At 41.7% G+C, this 18,038-nt stretch overlaps 1 protein-coding gene across 6 annotated transcripts in view; it reads right to left on the reverse strand.

Moving 5' to 3' along the window:
- Positions 1 to 18,038, reverse strand: part of SYNE2 (spectrin repeat containing nuclear envelope protein 2) — a 582,128-nt gene that overhangs the window by 39,913 nt on the left and 524,177 nt on the right. For 5 of the 6 annotated variants that reach the window (XM_073609718.1, XM_073609721.1, XM_073609720.1 and 2 more), the window contains 10 exons: positions 14,222 to 14,384; positions 13,701 to 13,888; positions 9,878 to 10,028; positions 9,582 to 9,764; positions 6,752 to 6,889; positions 5,566 to 5,760; positions 4,393 to 4,675; positions 3,842 to 3,910; positions 1,892 to 2,034; positions 1,675 to 1,795 (listed from right to left, as the gene is read on the reverse strand). In XM_073609718.1, coding sequence (XP_073465819.1) covers positions 1,675 to 1,795; positions 1,892 to 2,034; positions 3,842 to 3,910; positions 4,393 to 4,675; positions 5,566 to 5,760; positions 6,752 to 6,889; positions 9,582 to 9,764; positions 9,878 to 10,028; positions 13,701 to 13,888; positions 14,222 to 14,384 — 1,634 coding nt within the window. The remainder of the gene's footprint in view (positions 1 to 1,674; positions 1,796 to 1,891; positions 2,035 to 3,841; positions 3,911 to 4,392; positions 4,676 to 5,565; positions 5,761 to 6,751; positions 6,890 to 9,581; positions 9,765 to 9,877; positions 10,029 to 13,700; positions 13,889 to 14,221; positions 14,385 to 18,038) is intronic. The other variant, XM_073609719.1, reaches the window with a different exon arrangement.

Consider the following 18,038-nt stretch of genomic DNA (forward strand, 5'->3'; position numbering starts at 1 on the left):
ACAGGACAAACTGCTCAGCCTGTTCACTGGGACTTTAGGCAGGAACATTTGGTGAGGGCTTGTTTACAAAATGCATAGACTTGAGAAAAATATCTCTATGCTGCAGTTTGGATAGGTTGACCAGTATAGCGAGTTAAATGGTTTCCTTCCAGAAGATCGCATTAAGTAATGCTTCTGGTACAAACCTCTCCAAAACCTGATTTCTGATTGGTGAGGGAGGAAGTTTCCCAGGTTAGCATCCTGTCTTTAGGAAATAATGCTGCACCAACAATGTTTTTATCCAGTTTTGCTAACAAAGGGAAAGTTTAAAATGTAAGACTGGGAACAAAAAAAACACACATTTCCCCATATATATGTACAGAAAATACCTGCCAGAAAAGCTCTTAAGCTATTCCACACACACTGCAAATTTTGGCCAATTTCTGATGAACCGGCTGAAAATTGCTAAGTGGGTAGCTTTATCAGCCCCCTCCCGGCCGACATCTTTTAATTGAAAAATCTAAGGAGTCGGGCAGAAAAAGGTCAGCCAAACAGCGGCTGCAACCAATCAGATGCCGCCACTCTTCGGGCAATCTGACAACTGCCGGCGGCGGCAGCTGGTAGAACACAAAAGCCCAGCAGACGCTATTCATCCATCTACACTTTTAATTTTTGCATTTAGTCTGCAGGCCAGCTTTATGTTACTGTAGAGAGCCAAAAACTCTGTCACTGTTGCAAAGAAATCTCACACAGCATGGTCAGCCCTGCCTGCCCCATTTCATATTATAATGTCCTTCCTCACAAAATAATGATGCTGCCTTGACTCAAGACCCTACCCATAGGGACATGGCTTTAGTAGCAACTGCAGCTGCTCCTGCCGGATATTTGCAAGCATAGTGATGTCACACAGACAAAAGATGCATTTATAATCACAGGAGCAAAATACTGCTGAGAAATGATCTAGAAGAGGAGAGGGAAGTTGAGGGTAAAGCGGTATCAACCCCAAAACCAAAAAGGTTATATATTGCAATTTACGAATCATTAGATGTGGTGGCTGAATTTGTTTTTGTTTTGTTTTTTTGCCCCCCCCCCCCCTATTTTTGCCTAGTGATCTGGCCAGTAACACACCTCCTGTATCAGTGATTACACTATAAATGAAAGAGCACAGGGGGCACCTTGGGACAGAAGCATCATTAGTCTGGGGGGAGGGAGCGTTAGATGACTAGCAGATTTAGATTCACTAACAAATTGAATTCAAGCTCCAGCTCCCCACTGCATTTTCACAAACAGTTACAGTGGACAGTTTTTGTTTTTCTCTTTTGGATTAAACGTTGTACATCACTAAATAAAAGCTGACCATTGTAAGCATCTCTGTCAGAGGCAAATGCTTTGTCTTAATACTCGGATAGATTTTTAGGAGAGCTTGTTCTGTTGAAAAACAGACTTACTGGCTGGATCACCAGATAAAAAATAAAATATAGGAAGCCTAAAAAAAGAAAAATTAATGCAACCATAAATATAATTTTATTGCAATTTTTATTCGTCTGCAATAAAGAGCCTGCCTACTCACATTTATTTGAATGCAGAGTTTAGTCCAGTTTAAAAGCAAGCGTGTTACTGAGTGAAAAAGCCATAAAAACAGTATTATTTTTGTTGTTAAAATTAGAAATTTAGAGATGTTCTATCCCATTATACCTGAATGGGTCTCTGGGCTGTAAATTCCTCTAAATCCTTGGTCTTCAACCTGTTCATTTGTGGTACCTGATGTTCTCACTTTGGTCTTTCTAGAAGGAGTGGAAGTGGACATTTGCCCATTCTATAAACACAAAAGCACAGTCATTAATCAACTGAAACATTGCAATATTTTCCCCATTATCAGTAGCTAACAATATAAAAAAAAAAAAACACTTACAGTGGACCCATCTATTGAGGCTTTGATTCCTATTGTGGCAGATATCAGATCCTGTGCAGTCTCATTTTGTTTGTACTCTGGCCTTACAACTGCCATGTGCTTGTCCGGAGAATGCCATGATGGAGTCTCCAATCCGGATGTCCCTGTAATAGCAGATTATTATCATTAGTGGAAAGCATGGAGCATTGTGGGAAGTGGTGCCACTGAACAATGCCAACCAGTCTTCTTACAGGCACCACCATAAACTTACCAGCAGCAGCATATAAGAGAAAAGCATGGATGAAGGATATGAGAAGTACTCAAAATCAAGGTTATATGACATTTTAAAGAGACAAAGCTGATGTAAAAGGTTAGATCGGTAATACTTATAATGAATGGCTTAGCAAAATGTTCCCAAATGCCCATGCAACCCACATGATATAAAAAAAAAAAAAAAGTTTAATTGTAACTGCATCTTTCTGATAAGTTTAGATACTGTAAAGCAGGATGGGTAAGCAAACAGTAACAAAATCCATTATCCATAGTTGAAGATTCTATCATCCTCAATGGAGAAGGTTCAAACTCATGTCATGGCGTTCTCTGTATAGATATGCACTTTTAATGTGAAATTTTCACAACATTTCACATGTCTACAGTTTCCCCATGGCAACAAGCAAACATTTAATAATTTGCTGTTTGGTGCAACTAAAGCCAACTCCGACCAATCATTTCATTTTGTTCTGGATAAGCGTGGAAAAGTTAGATTTTTATTGTCTACGGTACATTTCTCTTCACTTTCTGTCCTGAAATCTCTCTGATGGGATCACAGACTAAAACAAGAACACATTCTGCGATTGGTGGGGTAGGGTTGGAACCTCTAACAACATTTTTTTGCAGCCTGTGCCTTTAAAGTCCAGTTTTTGTCCAGGAATCACAGGGACAGGAAGTAAAAATGACTTCCCAATGGGGGTCAAAACAGAAAAAAAGTAAGGGGTTGATTTACTAAAGGCAAATATACTGTAGACTGCAAGTGCAGTTGCTCTAGATCTTAAAAACATGAGGGGAAGCTCTGCTGATTTCTATCATCCAATCCTGTGCAAGCAAAAATGCTGTTTTTTTTTTTTTTTTTTTCTTTGCACGTGATGAAGTTTTCTTTGCAAAGCAAAGCTTTACCTCATTTACTAAGCTCTGGAGCAAATGGACTTGCAGTGCACAGTTTATTTGCCTTTAGTAAATCAACCTCAAAAATTTTAACAGTTCCCTAGATCATCCAAAACTAAAAAGAGGAAACTAGCTGGAGTACCTCCACAAGTCAATTGCCTCATTTAAAGTCCCACATTCCCCTTTTTATGTACTTGAACCCAGGATGGAGGCACAAACAGTGTGCCTCATTTAAAGTCCCAAATTCCCCCCTCTTGGCTAGATGGAGTATAAAAAGTATAATCAATTGGACATCTAAACAATTTACAGACATTGCTTCTCCATCCTGCTTTAGGACTATCAAATGTGCAATTACGGTGCAAAAACGGTAGTTGCAGCTTAAATCCAAGTGATTTAATTTCAAACGAGTAGGGTAAAATTTCAAATGATGTAGAAAAGCTAAATCAACAAAGACAAAAATACACAAAGTGTCAAGCATTGTGTATGTTCATTGGTGTGCAATCTCTTAGCAAGGCAGAGGCAAAAAGAGGAAAATGAAATAAAAAATAAATCAAAATGATGCCACGTCAGAATAATGCATATATCCCAAGAACATGGCCACACATCAATAATGCTGTTGTAAAATCTGTCAGCCAGCAACAGAGATGTAGGTGATGTGCCATGGACATCCTGGGATGTGGTTTGGGACATATGATGCTCACACAAAAAGCAGTAGAGGTAACGGCGCAGATGAAGGGGTATGAGGAAGGAGTAAGCGTGCATCACAGCAATGGTGCCAGAGTGAGACACATGCATTGGGCTGGGGCCTACCAGAAGATGCTTGGACAGTTTTTGTTGTCATTATGACATAGGCCTCGGGACTTTCAGCAATTTCTACATCTGGAAGAAAGCAAGGTCATTTTTTTTTTTACCCCTCAACGTAGACAAAACTGGAAAATGTATAAACTGTTTTTAAAAAAACATAACAATACAACATTGGTGTAAAGAGACTCTGCCACTTTGCCCACCCCCAATTCTCTCACCTTCCATGCGCTCTTCTTTTGCTCCAGGAGTCATGACCTGTGTGAGCTCTGTGCCAGGAGGTTGCAGAGCTTAAACAGGGTCAATGATGTTGTCCTCCTCATCAGATAAGTGTTTGAACTTGGCGATGGGCCACTTGGGCACAAGCGCTACATACTCCCCCCCATACTAAGAAATGCTTGGGTATTGGCAATGAAGCAGCAGGGCATTGTAGCAAAAGGAGTGAAGTGAGTCAGGTGTTGGCTAGAACGAGACTAACCCTTTATCTTTCAGTGGCAAAGTGACAGATTCTCTTTGGTCAAAAATTAATAATAAAATTAAATAAACACAGACAACCTTACCTGACAAAGGATTGTAGTAGGCACCCTCCTCTTCATTCTCGTTCATAGAAGATCCACCGACGTCAACAGTTGGATCCCACTCTAGAGGAATGGAGTCTGACACACTGACTGGAGTTTCGCGGCCTGACCTCTCATGTGGGGGAGGTGGGGGCATCAGGTGGCACAGAGACTGGTGGGAAGTCTCTACTTCAGGGATCGTGGAATGCCAAGAAGAATTCTGGATTTCCCTTGAATCTTCTCCATCTGTATCATTTTCAGAAGTTTCTCTTTCTTCCTCTAAATGCTTTACAGGAGTAAAAGAAATAAAGGTCTTCTAAGGGAAGTAGAAATTTTTTTTTTTTTTTTTATGTGACCATGTTTCTAGGTAAGAAAAACAGTTGAATCAGAAGTTCCCTGTTAGGGAAGTAGGTGTATACATACCCATTTGGCTTGTGGTGTGCTTATGCTCTATTCAACTCTTCATGGTGTGTTGGATGGTGGTTTCTCCCGCCAACCCCAATATCACTGATGTGTACATTATAAATGTAGGTGTCAGCAGGAGGAACCAAAGTGCCCTTCTATGTCTCCTACATAGCATCCTGATGTCATGCCACCATACTCCACCATGGTTTCTTTTTGGAGACCCAATACTGCAAAGTAGGTGTGATTTATAGATGATATGTCTTAATTTTTTCTTTCATTTATGAAGATTTAAGTGCAACTTCCATGTGCAATTTTGAATGTTAGCTTGTTAAAATGTCACCACTACATGGTTAAGCTGTCAGAGTTGGTTACTATTCACATCTGCACATACAGATGCAGATAGAGCCTTAGGTGTGACTGGCCCTGGTGTTTGGTAGCACAGGTGTAAAGGTAAAGCAATATTGGCAAACGCTTGGGAGGCAGAGACAACTTTGTCTTTACCAACAACTCTCCTATGATCTACTCTTCCTGCACATTTGTAGCAACAGGATGACAGCACTGAAAAACAAAAGCCTAAAGAACACACTAAATGGTCTTCAATGGAAGAGGATCCATACTAAAGTTTTGTCAGAATTACAATTCTAAAATTTACAGGCCTACCTTGCTTACACATAAAATGAAAACTATGTCCAAATGTAAACTATATAAGCAGATCGTAAATCAGCTTTTTAGTCTGGCAACATCATGCACTCCCATACAACTATTACTTACCAAACCCCTTGATGTCAGTCTCTCATGGAATCTGTAGACTCGTCCAAATACCTCTTGGCAATATCTGTGAATCTCTTCCAGCTCATCCTCAATAATCACAGCATCCATGGCCTCGCTCTTCTGGATTAGCTGCTCTCCAAAAACTATCAACTGGTCAATTTTGTTGGTGTTCAAGGTAATTTCTTGTTTAAAACCCTGCAAGACACACATAGCCATAACTAGAACACATAGTTGGAATCACTAAATGAAAGCTTTAATAGATACCTCATTTTTCCATTTCCTGCACATTTTTCATGGTCCTAGTGAGCATGATCTCACCAGAGCATGGCTTGTTCACACTCAATAGGCTTGTTCTGCAAGCTTCTAAATAAACAGTGGATCTAGACCTAATTGCCTCATCTCAGACCATGTGTGGTCTAAAGCCTGGTACACACGAGAAACGCGGACCATCGGACCATGCATGTCGGGTCTGTTGGCGGTTTGGCTGGCTTCTGTCGGACGAGCATGCTGAAAAACCAGCAGCCGACCAACTCCCAGTCAGTGCTCTCAGCCAATGTCGGAGAGCGCTGATCAGAGTGTTCTGGTGGGGTGGGGGCACCCCCCTGTCAGAACACACCTGCTTAGAAGGGGGAGATCACTGTACTATCCTCGCATAGTGAGTACAGCGGCTCTGACCGTCAGATTTTTTTCGTTCATAGTTCGTACCAGGCTTTAGAAAGACGCCCATAATTCGCTTATTCATCTAACTGTGAAACAGCGAATGGAAAGTCTGTCTGTGCCATTTCTTGTTATACTGCCATTCTACTGGATACGAAAAAAATTATCATAAGCATGGTCAAAAGACGAAACAAATAGCTTTTTATGGTGTAGCTACACAGGTAGCAATTAGTTGGGATTAATTGCACAATACTTCAGTTGTGGGTAACAGATTGCTACTAGACACTTAAATGTATATTATAGTAAGCACTATGTTTCATAGTATAAGATACTAGTAGTTCCTTTACCTACTGCATATAACATTTTTTAATAGGTACAATGCTCCTTTTTTGGTTTACTAGACTTGTAAACAATGTATGGCATTCTATTTGGATGTATATTATATTACGTACATTAAAAACCAGGTACAGTATAAAATACAAAAGGTGTCAATATCATGGGCAACAAAAAGAAAAAAAAAAATACATACAGCCAATTGTTGCATCTTCTCCTCAATGTCGCTTTCTGAGAAATGCTCCACATTAGTAAGCTGTAAGTCCATTTCTGTCAGCCACACCAGGATGCAGTCCCTGGTCCCTTCAAAGTCTTCTCTTTGACTAGTAAAGTGCTGAAGAAAAACATAAAAGATTTGAATAAAAGAAGTTCTACAAATAAAGCGCGAAACCTTAAGGCTTCATGGACATGGGACGTTTTTACAACCTTTCCTGAACGATTTAACTTGACAGATAGTAACCCACGTTTAAATGCCTAGTTTAGTGGCGTTTTGCCACGTTTGCATGTAGAAGCGTTTTTTTTTTTTTCTCAAAATAGCCAAAAATGAAAAACGCCTGTAAACGAAACACAGCTAAATGCGAGTTACTGCGATTAGCCATGTTTAGAAGTGTTTGGTCGCTTGAAATGCCTCTAAACTCAGCTTCTGAGCCCATTTTTTTGCGTTCCAAAAAAAGCCTCTAAACTCAACTGCCTACAAACGACTATAAACGACCCTGTGTACATGTACTATTAAGATAACAGAGGAGAGTTCAGGAGCAATTGAAAAAAAAATGCCCAACTGCTCCTAAACGTCTGTTTAGTAGCAGCAGTGTACATGAGGCCTTAAGTCCACAGCACCTTTACACCAGCATGGCCCATGTCCATTAGCAATTCTGCAATATTCAAAAGTGTAAGGGCTAGTTCACACCACAAAAACGTTCTCCAAATCTGTTCCTGCATGCATGTTTTTAATGCATTTCCGGGTGCATGACAGATGCTTTTTTCTTGTTTTTTTTTCACTGCACTAAGGTCCAGTGCGTTTTTAATGCATTTTTCCATGTTCTGGTACAGTTCTGTGCCGGAAAAATGCAGAACTCTTTTTTTTCTGAAACTGGAACACACTGGACCCTATGCCATTGAAAACCACGTAACCTACTTTCTATGCATCGTGGATGAAGAAAAAAAAAAAAAAAACACTGGAAAGCATGTGGTGTGAAGTAGCCCTAAATTGGTAAATGATGAGAGAAAAAGGTAAGGGGGGGGGTGAATTAGATCTAAAATATACTTTTTTTTGGTTAGCTATCACTAATGAATCACTAGAGCTTATGGGCTGTGCGGACATCAATCACATTGCTAAACTGCCTATAGATGGAGCGATTTTGTATACCTATAATAGCCACTAGCAATAACTGCATGTAAAATTTGACAGGCTGGTTGTACCCAATTTGATTGAATGATCAACTTGGGTACAATCACCCTGCCCATACATGGTTGGAATCTCAGCTGGTCCCAGCTGAACAGGCCAAGATTTGAACCTTCTATGGCCAGATTTAAGTCTCTTTTAGTAGATAAGGGCCGAATCAATAGCATATATTGTATATCACATTCTTTTTTTTTAGTTTTGTGTAGAGTAAGGAATAGTTACATTTGCAATCCTTTTTCAATTCCTGCCCCAGAGACATAAGAGGAATGGGAGTAAATCTTACCAATTCCACTATAAGATAACCCTTGTTCCTACGACAACACTAACATTTGGAATTTCCCATCACTTTTTGTACCAGTGACAATGGTTACCAAATAGAGGGTGAATCTCTCCAAAGAGGACAGAGACAGCAATAAAACGTAAAAGGGGTTTAAACACTTCCAACTCTATCCAAGATTCAAAGTTTGGATTCAAAACTATTTTGCGGTCCTGATTTGGTGGATATCTCAATAAATGACACCAGCCTCTGTACCATACAGGCACCTGAGAAGGTTTGGAAATCTTTGATTGTAAGGTTTTCCTTAGATGCAAGCCATCCATCTGCCACCAGAAGTTTCCAGTTGCTAGGAATGTCTCAGTGGTTAGAGACTTAAGAAGCCGGATACTACCAGACTGGCGAAAGCATATCATCACTGACCAGTAGCAACACACAAAGCGAGTAGGAACACTTGTGTCAAGTTGTCGTCATCAGAACAAAGATGATAGGATTTAGGGAGAGAGGATGGACGCAATTATGGAGGAAAAGTGGACATGCGGAAACAAGGAAAAATAAAATGGAGGCTGATAGTAAACAGATGTATGATAAAACCATGCTACAAGAGTCAGAGGCCATATGATTGAAGGAGGGGGAATAAAGGTTCTCAGAAACTTCATAAATTTGCTTTATGGCTTATACCAACCTCCTTAAACCTTTTGAACACAGAGGAACCCTTGAAATAACTTTTCGGTCTCAGGGACCCCCTGCTAAAAATTACTAGATCTACAACTCATGATACATTTGTGTGATGGTCAGTGGGAAGAATGCTCCTTACACTTTTAGTCATTGGGAAAAATTACCCTCTTACAGATCGCTAAAAAGATCAATAATGTCAGAGGGAACTTATCTGAGAGGCAGAAATCGTTCATTGCTCAAAGAACCCCTAACAACCTCTGGAGGAACCTTAGGGTTCCATGGATCCCTGGTTGAGAAACCCTGGTTTATTGGATTGTTCAACGATGTGTAGAAGTGCAGGTCGCTTCAGGTAAGATTGTATCTCAAGGATGAGAGAGGATTAAACTGCTTCCATACTGAGAGCTAAACATTGTCCTAGTAAAAATAGGGGAGGTATATATGCTGGTAGCAGAGTTGTTAAGCAAAAAACAGTTTGTTTACAATTATTTTGGCTGGGCTGCAAGGTGCGACATCCAAACCTTTGTTCAGACAGATTTACAAAGGCAGATCAATAAAACAAGCAGATTAACATAATTTACAAAACCAAGTCAAAATAAATTGAACTTTTGCTGTGCGTCAGCTCTGATGCTCATGAAGCAGCCTATAAAAGGGCACTTGCCCCCTTTTCCTTACCTTCAGCCTCCTCAGAATTGCAGCCACTCTTCTCTGGAGCTGGTCCCAGCTCTGGTTGCCTTCATGTACCATCTGCTTCAATCTGCTGGCCGCATCAGTGCGATTCTCCCGAGCAAGTCTCCGGTACTGCTTGTTTATCAGTTCCAAATGAGTAAGACGCTCATGAATCTGCCGCTGAAAGGCCTGGATTGAAATTTATAACTAGTAAGTAATATGTCTACAAACAGAAAAAGAACATTTGCATTAATCTTGATGATTGTGCAGAATTCCATTTTATGGCCTCAGCAGATACACACCTCAAACCTCTTTTGTTCTTCTTTGGCTTTTGTGTACAATACATCTGAAGAGTCTGGGGAAGCAGCCATTGCTTCAGCTTCTTTAAGCCAGTCATCAAATTTAGAGTAATCCTCCAGGAACTTTTGCCACAGACGCCAAGTTTCCTCAATTCTAAAAAGAAAAAAAAAATTATTAAGTTACAAATTCTAAGAGGCTGAGACGGTCACTAACTATATGAGCTTTGCCCACCAGAAATCTGCTGCTATAAAAACCTGGAGTAGGTTCTTGTCCAGTAATAATAAAAAAAAAAAATGAAAAAGAAAAAAAAATAAAGGGGAAAAAGAATCTTACAGTAACTCTAGCCAAAAATTGTATTACATTTTGGGAAAAGTAAGCAGAGCGTTTCCAAAAAAATAAGTTTTCATTGCCATCTGTGTTCCCATTGTCACTGGGACAGAAAGTGTCAGAAAAATCCAAAGTTTTACAGCTTACACCAGAACACAAACCTTCCAATAGTATATATGTTCCAAGTGAGAACTCACTAAATAATAACATAATTGACAAATTACCCCAATGTATTATCTATAAAACATTATGTTTTCTTCATTTTAAAATGCAGCAAAATCCACAGCAATGCAGTGAAGGTGCAAGTGTACCTTGTACATATGATCTCCAAAGAGAAGCTCTAATAACAGAAATAATTAAATTTTAGCCCCACCTCCTTTTCAGAATTCCTTTTGCCAACATGTAAGGTTCTGCTGGATCAACTTTTGTAAGAGCCTCAACCTACATCGGCACTTGCTTTCAGTCGCATGAATAGAATTGTGGCAGGGAAGTTTTTGGATTAAGGGCTATAAATTTACCTACCAACCAATGCTTCCTTAAAGCGGAACTTCAGTCATTTTTTCAACTTTCCATCTAATAAATCTTCTGCCCTTGTTGTTTTAACTTTGGATAGTAAAACATTTTGGTTTTCTGCCAGTAAATACCTTATACAGCCCACTTCCGGTTTCTTGTGTGGTAAAAAGCCTAGGCTTATGACATCATGCACAGCTCTTTCATCCTTGTGAGAGTTTGCCAGTAAGGGAGGTGGGGATGAGTCATAAGAGGGCCAATGAGAGCTGCAGAGCTGGAGGTGTGCCTGTGTAAATCCAGGAACTGAACAAGCAGCAGCTTCAGCTGCTCACAGTGAAAATGGTTGCAGCCAGACTCAGTTGAGAGAGATATTTGCAGCACAGAATCACAGTACATATAAAATAATATGCAAAGTGGTTGGAGGGAAGCTTCAGAATGGCAAAGATGTTTTTGTTACAATTTATTTGAGCAGACTGCAGTTCCTCTTTAAGAAGGTTGGGGTCAGGGTATGTACATCAAAATGTGTGTATAGAGTCAGCCAAGGTCAGGAATAGACCACCCTACCTTAGTAATAAACCAAAAACACTAGATCTCAAAATGGAAATTGAGAAAATCTAAAACATCAAGATAAACAAAACCAAAAGAACAGAAAAAAAACAAAACAAAACTCCAATGCTGGATAAAGTTTACAACAAAATTAAATTACACTTCCCCTACAATTTTCAAACCTGGTGCACAAGCTGCAGTGCATATACACCGGTCACCCATAACATTATGTACACTGACAGGTAAAGTGAACAACATTGATTATCTCAAGCATCTGAAAGTGGGTGGGATATATTAGGCAGAAAGTGTGCACAGCCAAAAGTGCCTACAATGGGCACGTGAGCATCAGAACTGAACCACGGAGCAATGGAAGAAGTTGGCCTGGTCTGATGAATTCAAGAATGGTTTGAGTAACACGACAAGTTTGCTGTGTTGACTTGGCCTCAAAATTTTCCAGATCTCAATCTAATCAAGCATTAGTGGGATGTGATGGAAAAACAAGTCCAGCCCATGAAGGCCCCAGGTCACAACTTATGCCCCGTATACACGGTCGGACTTTGTTCGGACATTCCGACAACAAAATCCTAGGATTTTTTCCGACGGATGTTGGCTCAAACTTGTCTTGCATACACACGGTCACACAAAGTTGTCGGAAAATCCGATCGTTCTGAACGCGGTGACGTAAAACACGTACGTCGGGACTATAAACGGGGCAGTGGCCAATAGCTTTCATCTCTTTATTTATTCTGAGCATGCCTGGCACTTTGTCCGTCGGATTTGTGTACACACGATCGGAATTTCCGACAACGGATTTTGTTGTCGGAAAATTTTATCTCCTGCTCTCCAACTTTGTGTGTCGGAAAATCCGATGGAAAATGTCCGATGGAGCCCACACACGGTCGGAATTTCCGACAACACGCTCCGATCGGACATTTTCCATCGGAAAATCCGACCGTGTGTACGGGGCATTACAGGACTTAAAGAATCTGCTACTGACAGCTTGGAGCCAGATCCCACAGCGTACCTTCAGAGGTCTAGTGCAATCCATGCCACAATGGGTCAGGCCCCATTCATACTTCATGTAGTAGGAACGTGAGATTATGCAAGCTGTGCATAGGGCAGCCCATCCACTTAAATGGTCTGCCCTATGCAAAACAAACATGCCAAAGAAGCTCCAGAACCTTATCAGATGTGTGTTTGGTGTATTTGTAGCTCATTTCCTATGGATCAACCTGTATACAAACCAGCCTGCCCATACATAGATTGAAATTCGGCTGGTCCTTGCTGAACCGGCTGAACTTCGATCCATGTATGGCTAGCTTAGGTGTTAAACCAGAAATGCAGTATTCCTCATTGGAGAGCAACTCTCAACTCTCTCTACTTAGCATGGCTATGACAAACAATGGATATGCAGCCAGAAACATGGCGTTCAACTTTAAAGTGCAGTCAGTACAACCCACTTAAAGCGGAGATCCACTCAAAAGTTGAATTTCCACTCATTTGTCTCCTCTCCCCCTCTGGTCCTGCAATTGGCACCTTTCGGGGGGGTATCCTGTTCCCACTTCCGGGAGTCCGGGCCGCGGCCCGTGACATCACCGTGGGGCTCCCTCCTCCTCCTCCCCTCCCTGACGCCGGGCCAGTAGAAGAGAGGAGCGGGGCCTCACAAATGCACAGTAGGGTTCCCGCTATGAAGCCGTAAGGCTACACTGCTGGGTTCCCTTACTTGCAATGGCAGCGGCAGCACCTGATTGAAACATCAGCTGTGGTGCCGACATCGTTGGACTCCAGGACAGGTAAGTGTCCTATTGTTAAAAGCCAGCAGCTGCAGTATGTGTCGCTGCTGGCTTTTAATTTTTTATTTTTTGGGGGGGCGGAACACCACTTTAATATGGGTAGCCACAGCCAGCATAGGTAGATTTGCAGTCAGTAACCAGCATGCAATAGAACACAGCCATGCACGGTATGGTAAACTGTAAGTTTCACCCCCCTCACTGGGGTGTAGGGACCACCAATCACAAATGTGACATAAAAACACTTTTTAATGTTTTCTTCTATTTTTCATACCATATTGGTTTACAGCATCTGCCATTTGTTATTGACGTTCTGGGTCATCTATTGCTAATTGGGGTATTAGCTATTTGTGTTCAATCTACATATTTATCTTCACCTATGGCTATGAGCAATGGGCAAATACAAGATACAAGTTGAATATACAAAGTACAAGGTAAGTACTGGTTTCTGTGTTAAGAGGTGGTATGTAATAGTCCATAAGCATCTCAGAGACTAGCCCAACCACTCCTTCCAATCTAGAGGTGCCAGTTGAGTTGGCCTCGATATCTTCTACAGAAGTTTCATAGAAGGCTTCTTTAGTAGGGCCCAAGAACTAGCTGAATGACTATCTCCAAAATGACCTGGGAACAGACCGCCCTCCCCCCCTCTTACCGGAGCCGTCTCTCCATAGACATTGTACAGATATTTCTCCATCGTTTATCCAGACTCCGTGTGGTCTGCTGTATGGAGTCGCACTCCGTTTCATTGGCACAAGCATCTGTATCATGCAACAGACGCTCACAGATACTTAGTACAGAAGACACGCCTGTGCTGTGCAGCTCAATGTCCTTTTGCAAGTCCTGAAAGAGAAAAAAAAATGTAGCCATTAGATCCTATGTCTTCTGAAAGTGTTCCTGTTTGATTATCTATAAAGAAGGATCACAGAAATTGCTATTTCTGAACTCAGCAGACCTCGCTTTACTCTGTGTGTATATCACAAGGGGCCTCTCTTCAGCTCTCTTGGCAGGTAGTTTAGCAAAATCCAATATTTAAAACCCAAAGGTTGCTTTACTGTGATTGGTTATAGGTTGTTCAGAGTAGCCCCGGTCTTGTGTGTTTCATACTTCAAAAAACAAAACAAAACCCTTCTTTTTTTTTTTTTTTTAAAGGGGGAAGAAGAATAAAGCGCTTGCCTTTTGTTCCTCCAGTTTCTTGTTTATCTCCTGGTCATCACAGATGCTGTAAATAACGGGTTTGGATAATTCGGATTCAATGCGAGCCAGCCAAGTACGCAGATTACTCATGTTTTTGTCCAGCTGCTGGATGATTACCAGTGTTTCCTTCAACTTCTTCACACTGTGCGGTAAAGAAAATTAGAGCAAATAAACCAAAGTACAAGCCAAAATACCTCTGTACAAAGCCACAATTCTAGTACTGCAGCAAAGTTTAAAGTAAACATGTCAGATGAGGAAAAAAAAAAAAAAGCAAGCAGTTGCATTATTCCCCCTATCGCTCTCCCCCAGATTCACTAGGCTCAGTGAACCATCTCCACTCCTTTCCCAGACTGAATGATGCCCAAGGCTTTTTAAAGGCGAAGTCCACCTTACGGCAAATAAATAATAATAATAAATGCACATATTTGTGCAGGGAAAAAAAAAATGTGCGTTTATTTTTTATATTTTCCTGGCAGGTGCCTGGAAAGCATTGTACCCGTAATCAGTAGATCATGGGTGCAATGTCAGGCTCCTGCAGACTCTTGGTATAGCTTGTCTGCCCACACCTCATGTACCAGCAGCAGCTACTGAAGAGCAGGAAGATCAATGAACTACAAGAGAGCACTCATCAGCACCCTGACAGTTCATTAAGAACCACAAGCCATCTGCCGCAATGGAAGATGGTTGTTGTAGTTCATTCATTCACAGAATTCTGAATGAATAGCACGTGTGAGAGAAGTTGCCTGCACAGCTGCATTGTTTTTAAATTGTGTAAATCCTTGATCATCCGATCGAGGGCGAATACTGCTGTGCAAAATGTAAGCACATTGTTTCCCTGGAAGCCCAGGTTCTGAATCTGGGGAAGCAACTGTCAGTACTGAGAAGTCCCTCCATACTAAAGGTGAGCCAGGAATGTACACGGCAGGTGCTGGCAGGGGCCAGCACAGAGGCGGGTGGAGACAAAGAGGTGCAGGCACTAGCAAAGAGTAGATGGGTGACAGTCAGGAGGGGTAGAGGGGGAAGTGCCAGAGAGGCCGATCCAGGACTGGAGCATCCCAATAAGTACGCTCCATTGAGTGACATTGGTGAAACCAGTCAGGGACCAGCACTGCTGGAGATGAGGGACTCTCCTAGCTGCCAGGGGAAGAACTCCTCCAGTGAGAGTGGATTGGCAGCAAAGGGAAAGGAAAGACAGATTCTGGTGGGTTGGCAGCAAAGGGAAAGGAAAGACAGATTCTGGTGGGTTGGCAGCAAAGGGAAAGGAAAGACAGATTCTGGTGGTAGGGGACTCAATTCTTAGAAGGACAGAGAGGGCAATCTGTACCAAGACCTGAAGCGCCGAACAGTATGTTGTCTACCGGGCGCTCGGGTTCGGCACATCACGGATCTTGTGGACAGATTACTGGGAGGGGCTGGGGAAGACCCGGCTTTCATGGTGCACGTTGGCACCAATGACAAAGTCAGAGGCAGATGGAGTGTCCTAAAGAACGATTTTAGGGACTTAGGTGTTAAATTGAGGAAAAGGACCTCCAAGGTAGTATTCTCAGGAATACTACCGGTACATCGAGCCACACCAGAAAGGCAGAGGAAGATTAGGGAAGTAAACAAGTGGCTGAAGAGCTGGTGTAGTAAGGAGGGGTTTGGGTTCCTGGAGGACTGGGCCGACTTCTCAGTCGGTAACCGGTACTATAGAAGGGACGGACTGCACCTAAATGAGGAGGGTGCAGATCTGCTGGGAATGAAGATGGCGAAAAAGTTAGAGGGGTTTTTAAACTAGGCGATAAGGGGGAGAGTCCAGAGACAGTGATAGCCAGCGCGGAAGATATTCCAGAGGGTAGTATTGGGGGAATTAGTGGTAGGTTAACCAATGCACAAAAACACAAGGTGAGTATAGTAGCAAGTCCTAGTTGCAATTTTGAAACACCCAATACGAGGACAATATGCGACCAGTCTAAACTATGTGGCATGTTCACCAATGCCAGGAGCATGGCAGACAAGATGGGTGAACTAGAGATACTGTTGTACAAGGAGGATTTGGCTTTTGTGGGAATTTCAGAGACCTGGTTCAACAGCTCTCATGATTGGCTGGCAAACATTGAAGGGTATACCCTATACCGCAAGGATAGAGAGGGTAAAAAAGGGGGAGGGGTATGCCTATATATCAAGAATAATGTACAAGCGAATGTGAGAGATGACATCACTGAGGGAGCTAGAGAGGAGGTGGAATCCTTATGGGTAGAGCTCCAAAGGGATGAAGCTAAGGGGAAAATAATACTGGGAGTATGCTATAGGCCCCCTAACCTGAGGGAGGAAGTGGAGACGGATCTCCTATCACAAATTGGATTAGCAGCAAGGATGGGAAGTGTTATCATAATGGGGGATTTTAATTATCCAGACAGACTGGGCGGAGGGAACCGCGCATTCATTTAAGGCTCGCCAGTTCCTTAATGTCTTGCAGGACAATTTTATGGGTCAGATGGTAGACGCACCAACTAGAAATAAAACATTACTGGATCTACTGATTACCAACAATACAGACCTGATCACAGATGTGGAAATACAGGGCAATTTAGGTAACAGCGATCACAGGTCAATTAGTTTCAGTATAACTCATACAATAGGAAACATGAAGGGAACACAAAGACACTGAATTTCAAAAGAGCCAACTTCCCTAAACTACAAACCTTGCTAAAAGGCATAAATTGGGATAAAATATTAGGAACAAAGAAGGAGAGATGGGTTTGCTTTAAGAGCATATTAAATAAGGGCATTAGCCAATGTATCCCATTGGGTAATAAATTTAAAAGAGTGAACAAAAATCCTGGATGGCTTAACTCCAATGTAAAAATGCATATAAAAGCAAAGGAGAAGGCCTTCAAAAAAATACAAGGTTGAGGGATCATCCTCAGCATTCAGACTTTATAAAGAATGCAATAAGAAATGTAAGGGTGCAATTAGGACGGCTAAGATAGAACATGAAAGACACATAGCGGAGGAGAGCAAAAAAAAATCCCAAGAAATTCTTTAAGTATGTAAACGGTAAAAAAGGGAGGACAGACCATATTGGCCCCATAAAGAATGAGGAAGGACATCTGGTTACAAAGGATGGGGAGATGGCAAAGGTATTGAATTTATTCTTCTCCTCAGTCTTCACGAGTGAATCGGGGGGCTTCAGTAACCATAACTGCAGTGTTTATCCTCATGACACAACACAGGAAGCACCTCCATGGTTAACAGAGGACGGAATTAAAATTAGACTTGAGAAACTTAACATTAATAAATCACCGGGACCAGATGGCTTGCATCCGAGGGTACTTAGGGAACTCAGTCAGGTGATTGCCAGACCGTTGTTCCTAATTTTTACAGACAGTCTATTGACTGGAATGGTACCAGCTGATTGGAGAAAAGCCAATGTAGCACCAATATTTAAAAAGGGCCCAAAAAACATCCCTGGGAATTACAGACCAGTTAGCCTAACATCAATAGTATGTAAACTCTTGGAGGGGATGATAAGGGACTATATACAAGATTTTAGTAATAAGAACGATATCATTAGCAGTAATCAGCATGGATTCATGAAGAATCGTTCTTGCTAAACCAATCTATTAACCTTCTATGAGGAGGTGAGTTGCCATCTAGATAAAGGAAGGCCCGTAGACGTGGTGTATCTGGATTTTGCAAAAGCATTTGACACAGTTCCCCATAAACGTTTACTGTACAAAATAAGGTCCGTTGGCGTGGACCATAGGGTGAGTACATGGATTGAAAACTGGCTACAAGGGCGTGTTCAGAGGGT

Source organism: Aquarana catesbeiana, linkage group LG13, assembly GCF_042186555.1.
Source record: "Aquarana catesbeiana isolate 2022-GZ linkage group LG13, ASM4218655v1, whole genome shotgun sequence".
Lineage (NCBI taxonomy): Eukaryota > Metazoa > Chordata > Amphibia > Anura > Ranidae > Aquarana > Aquarana catesbeiana.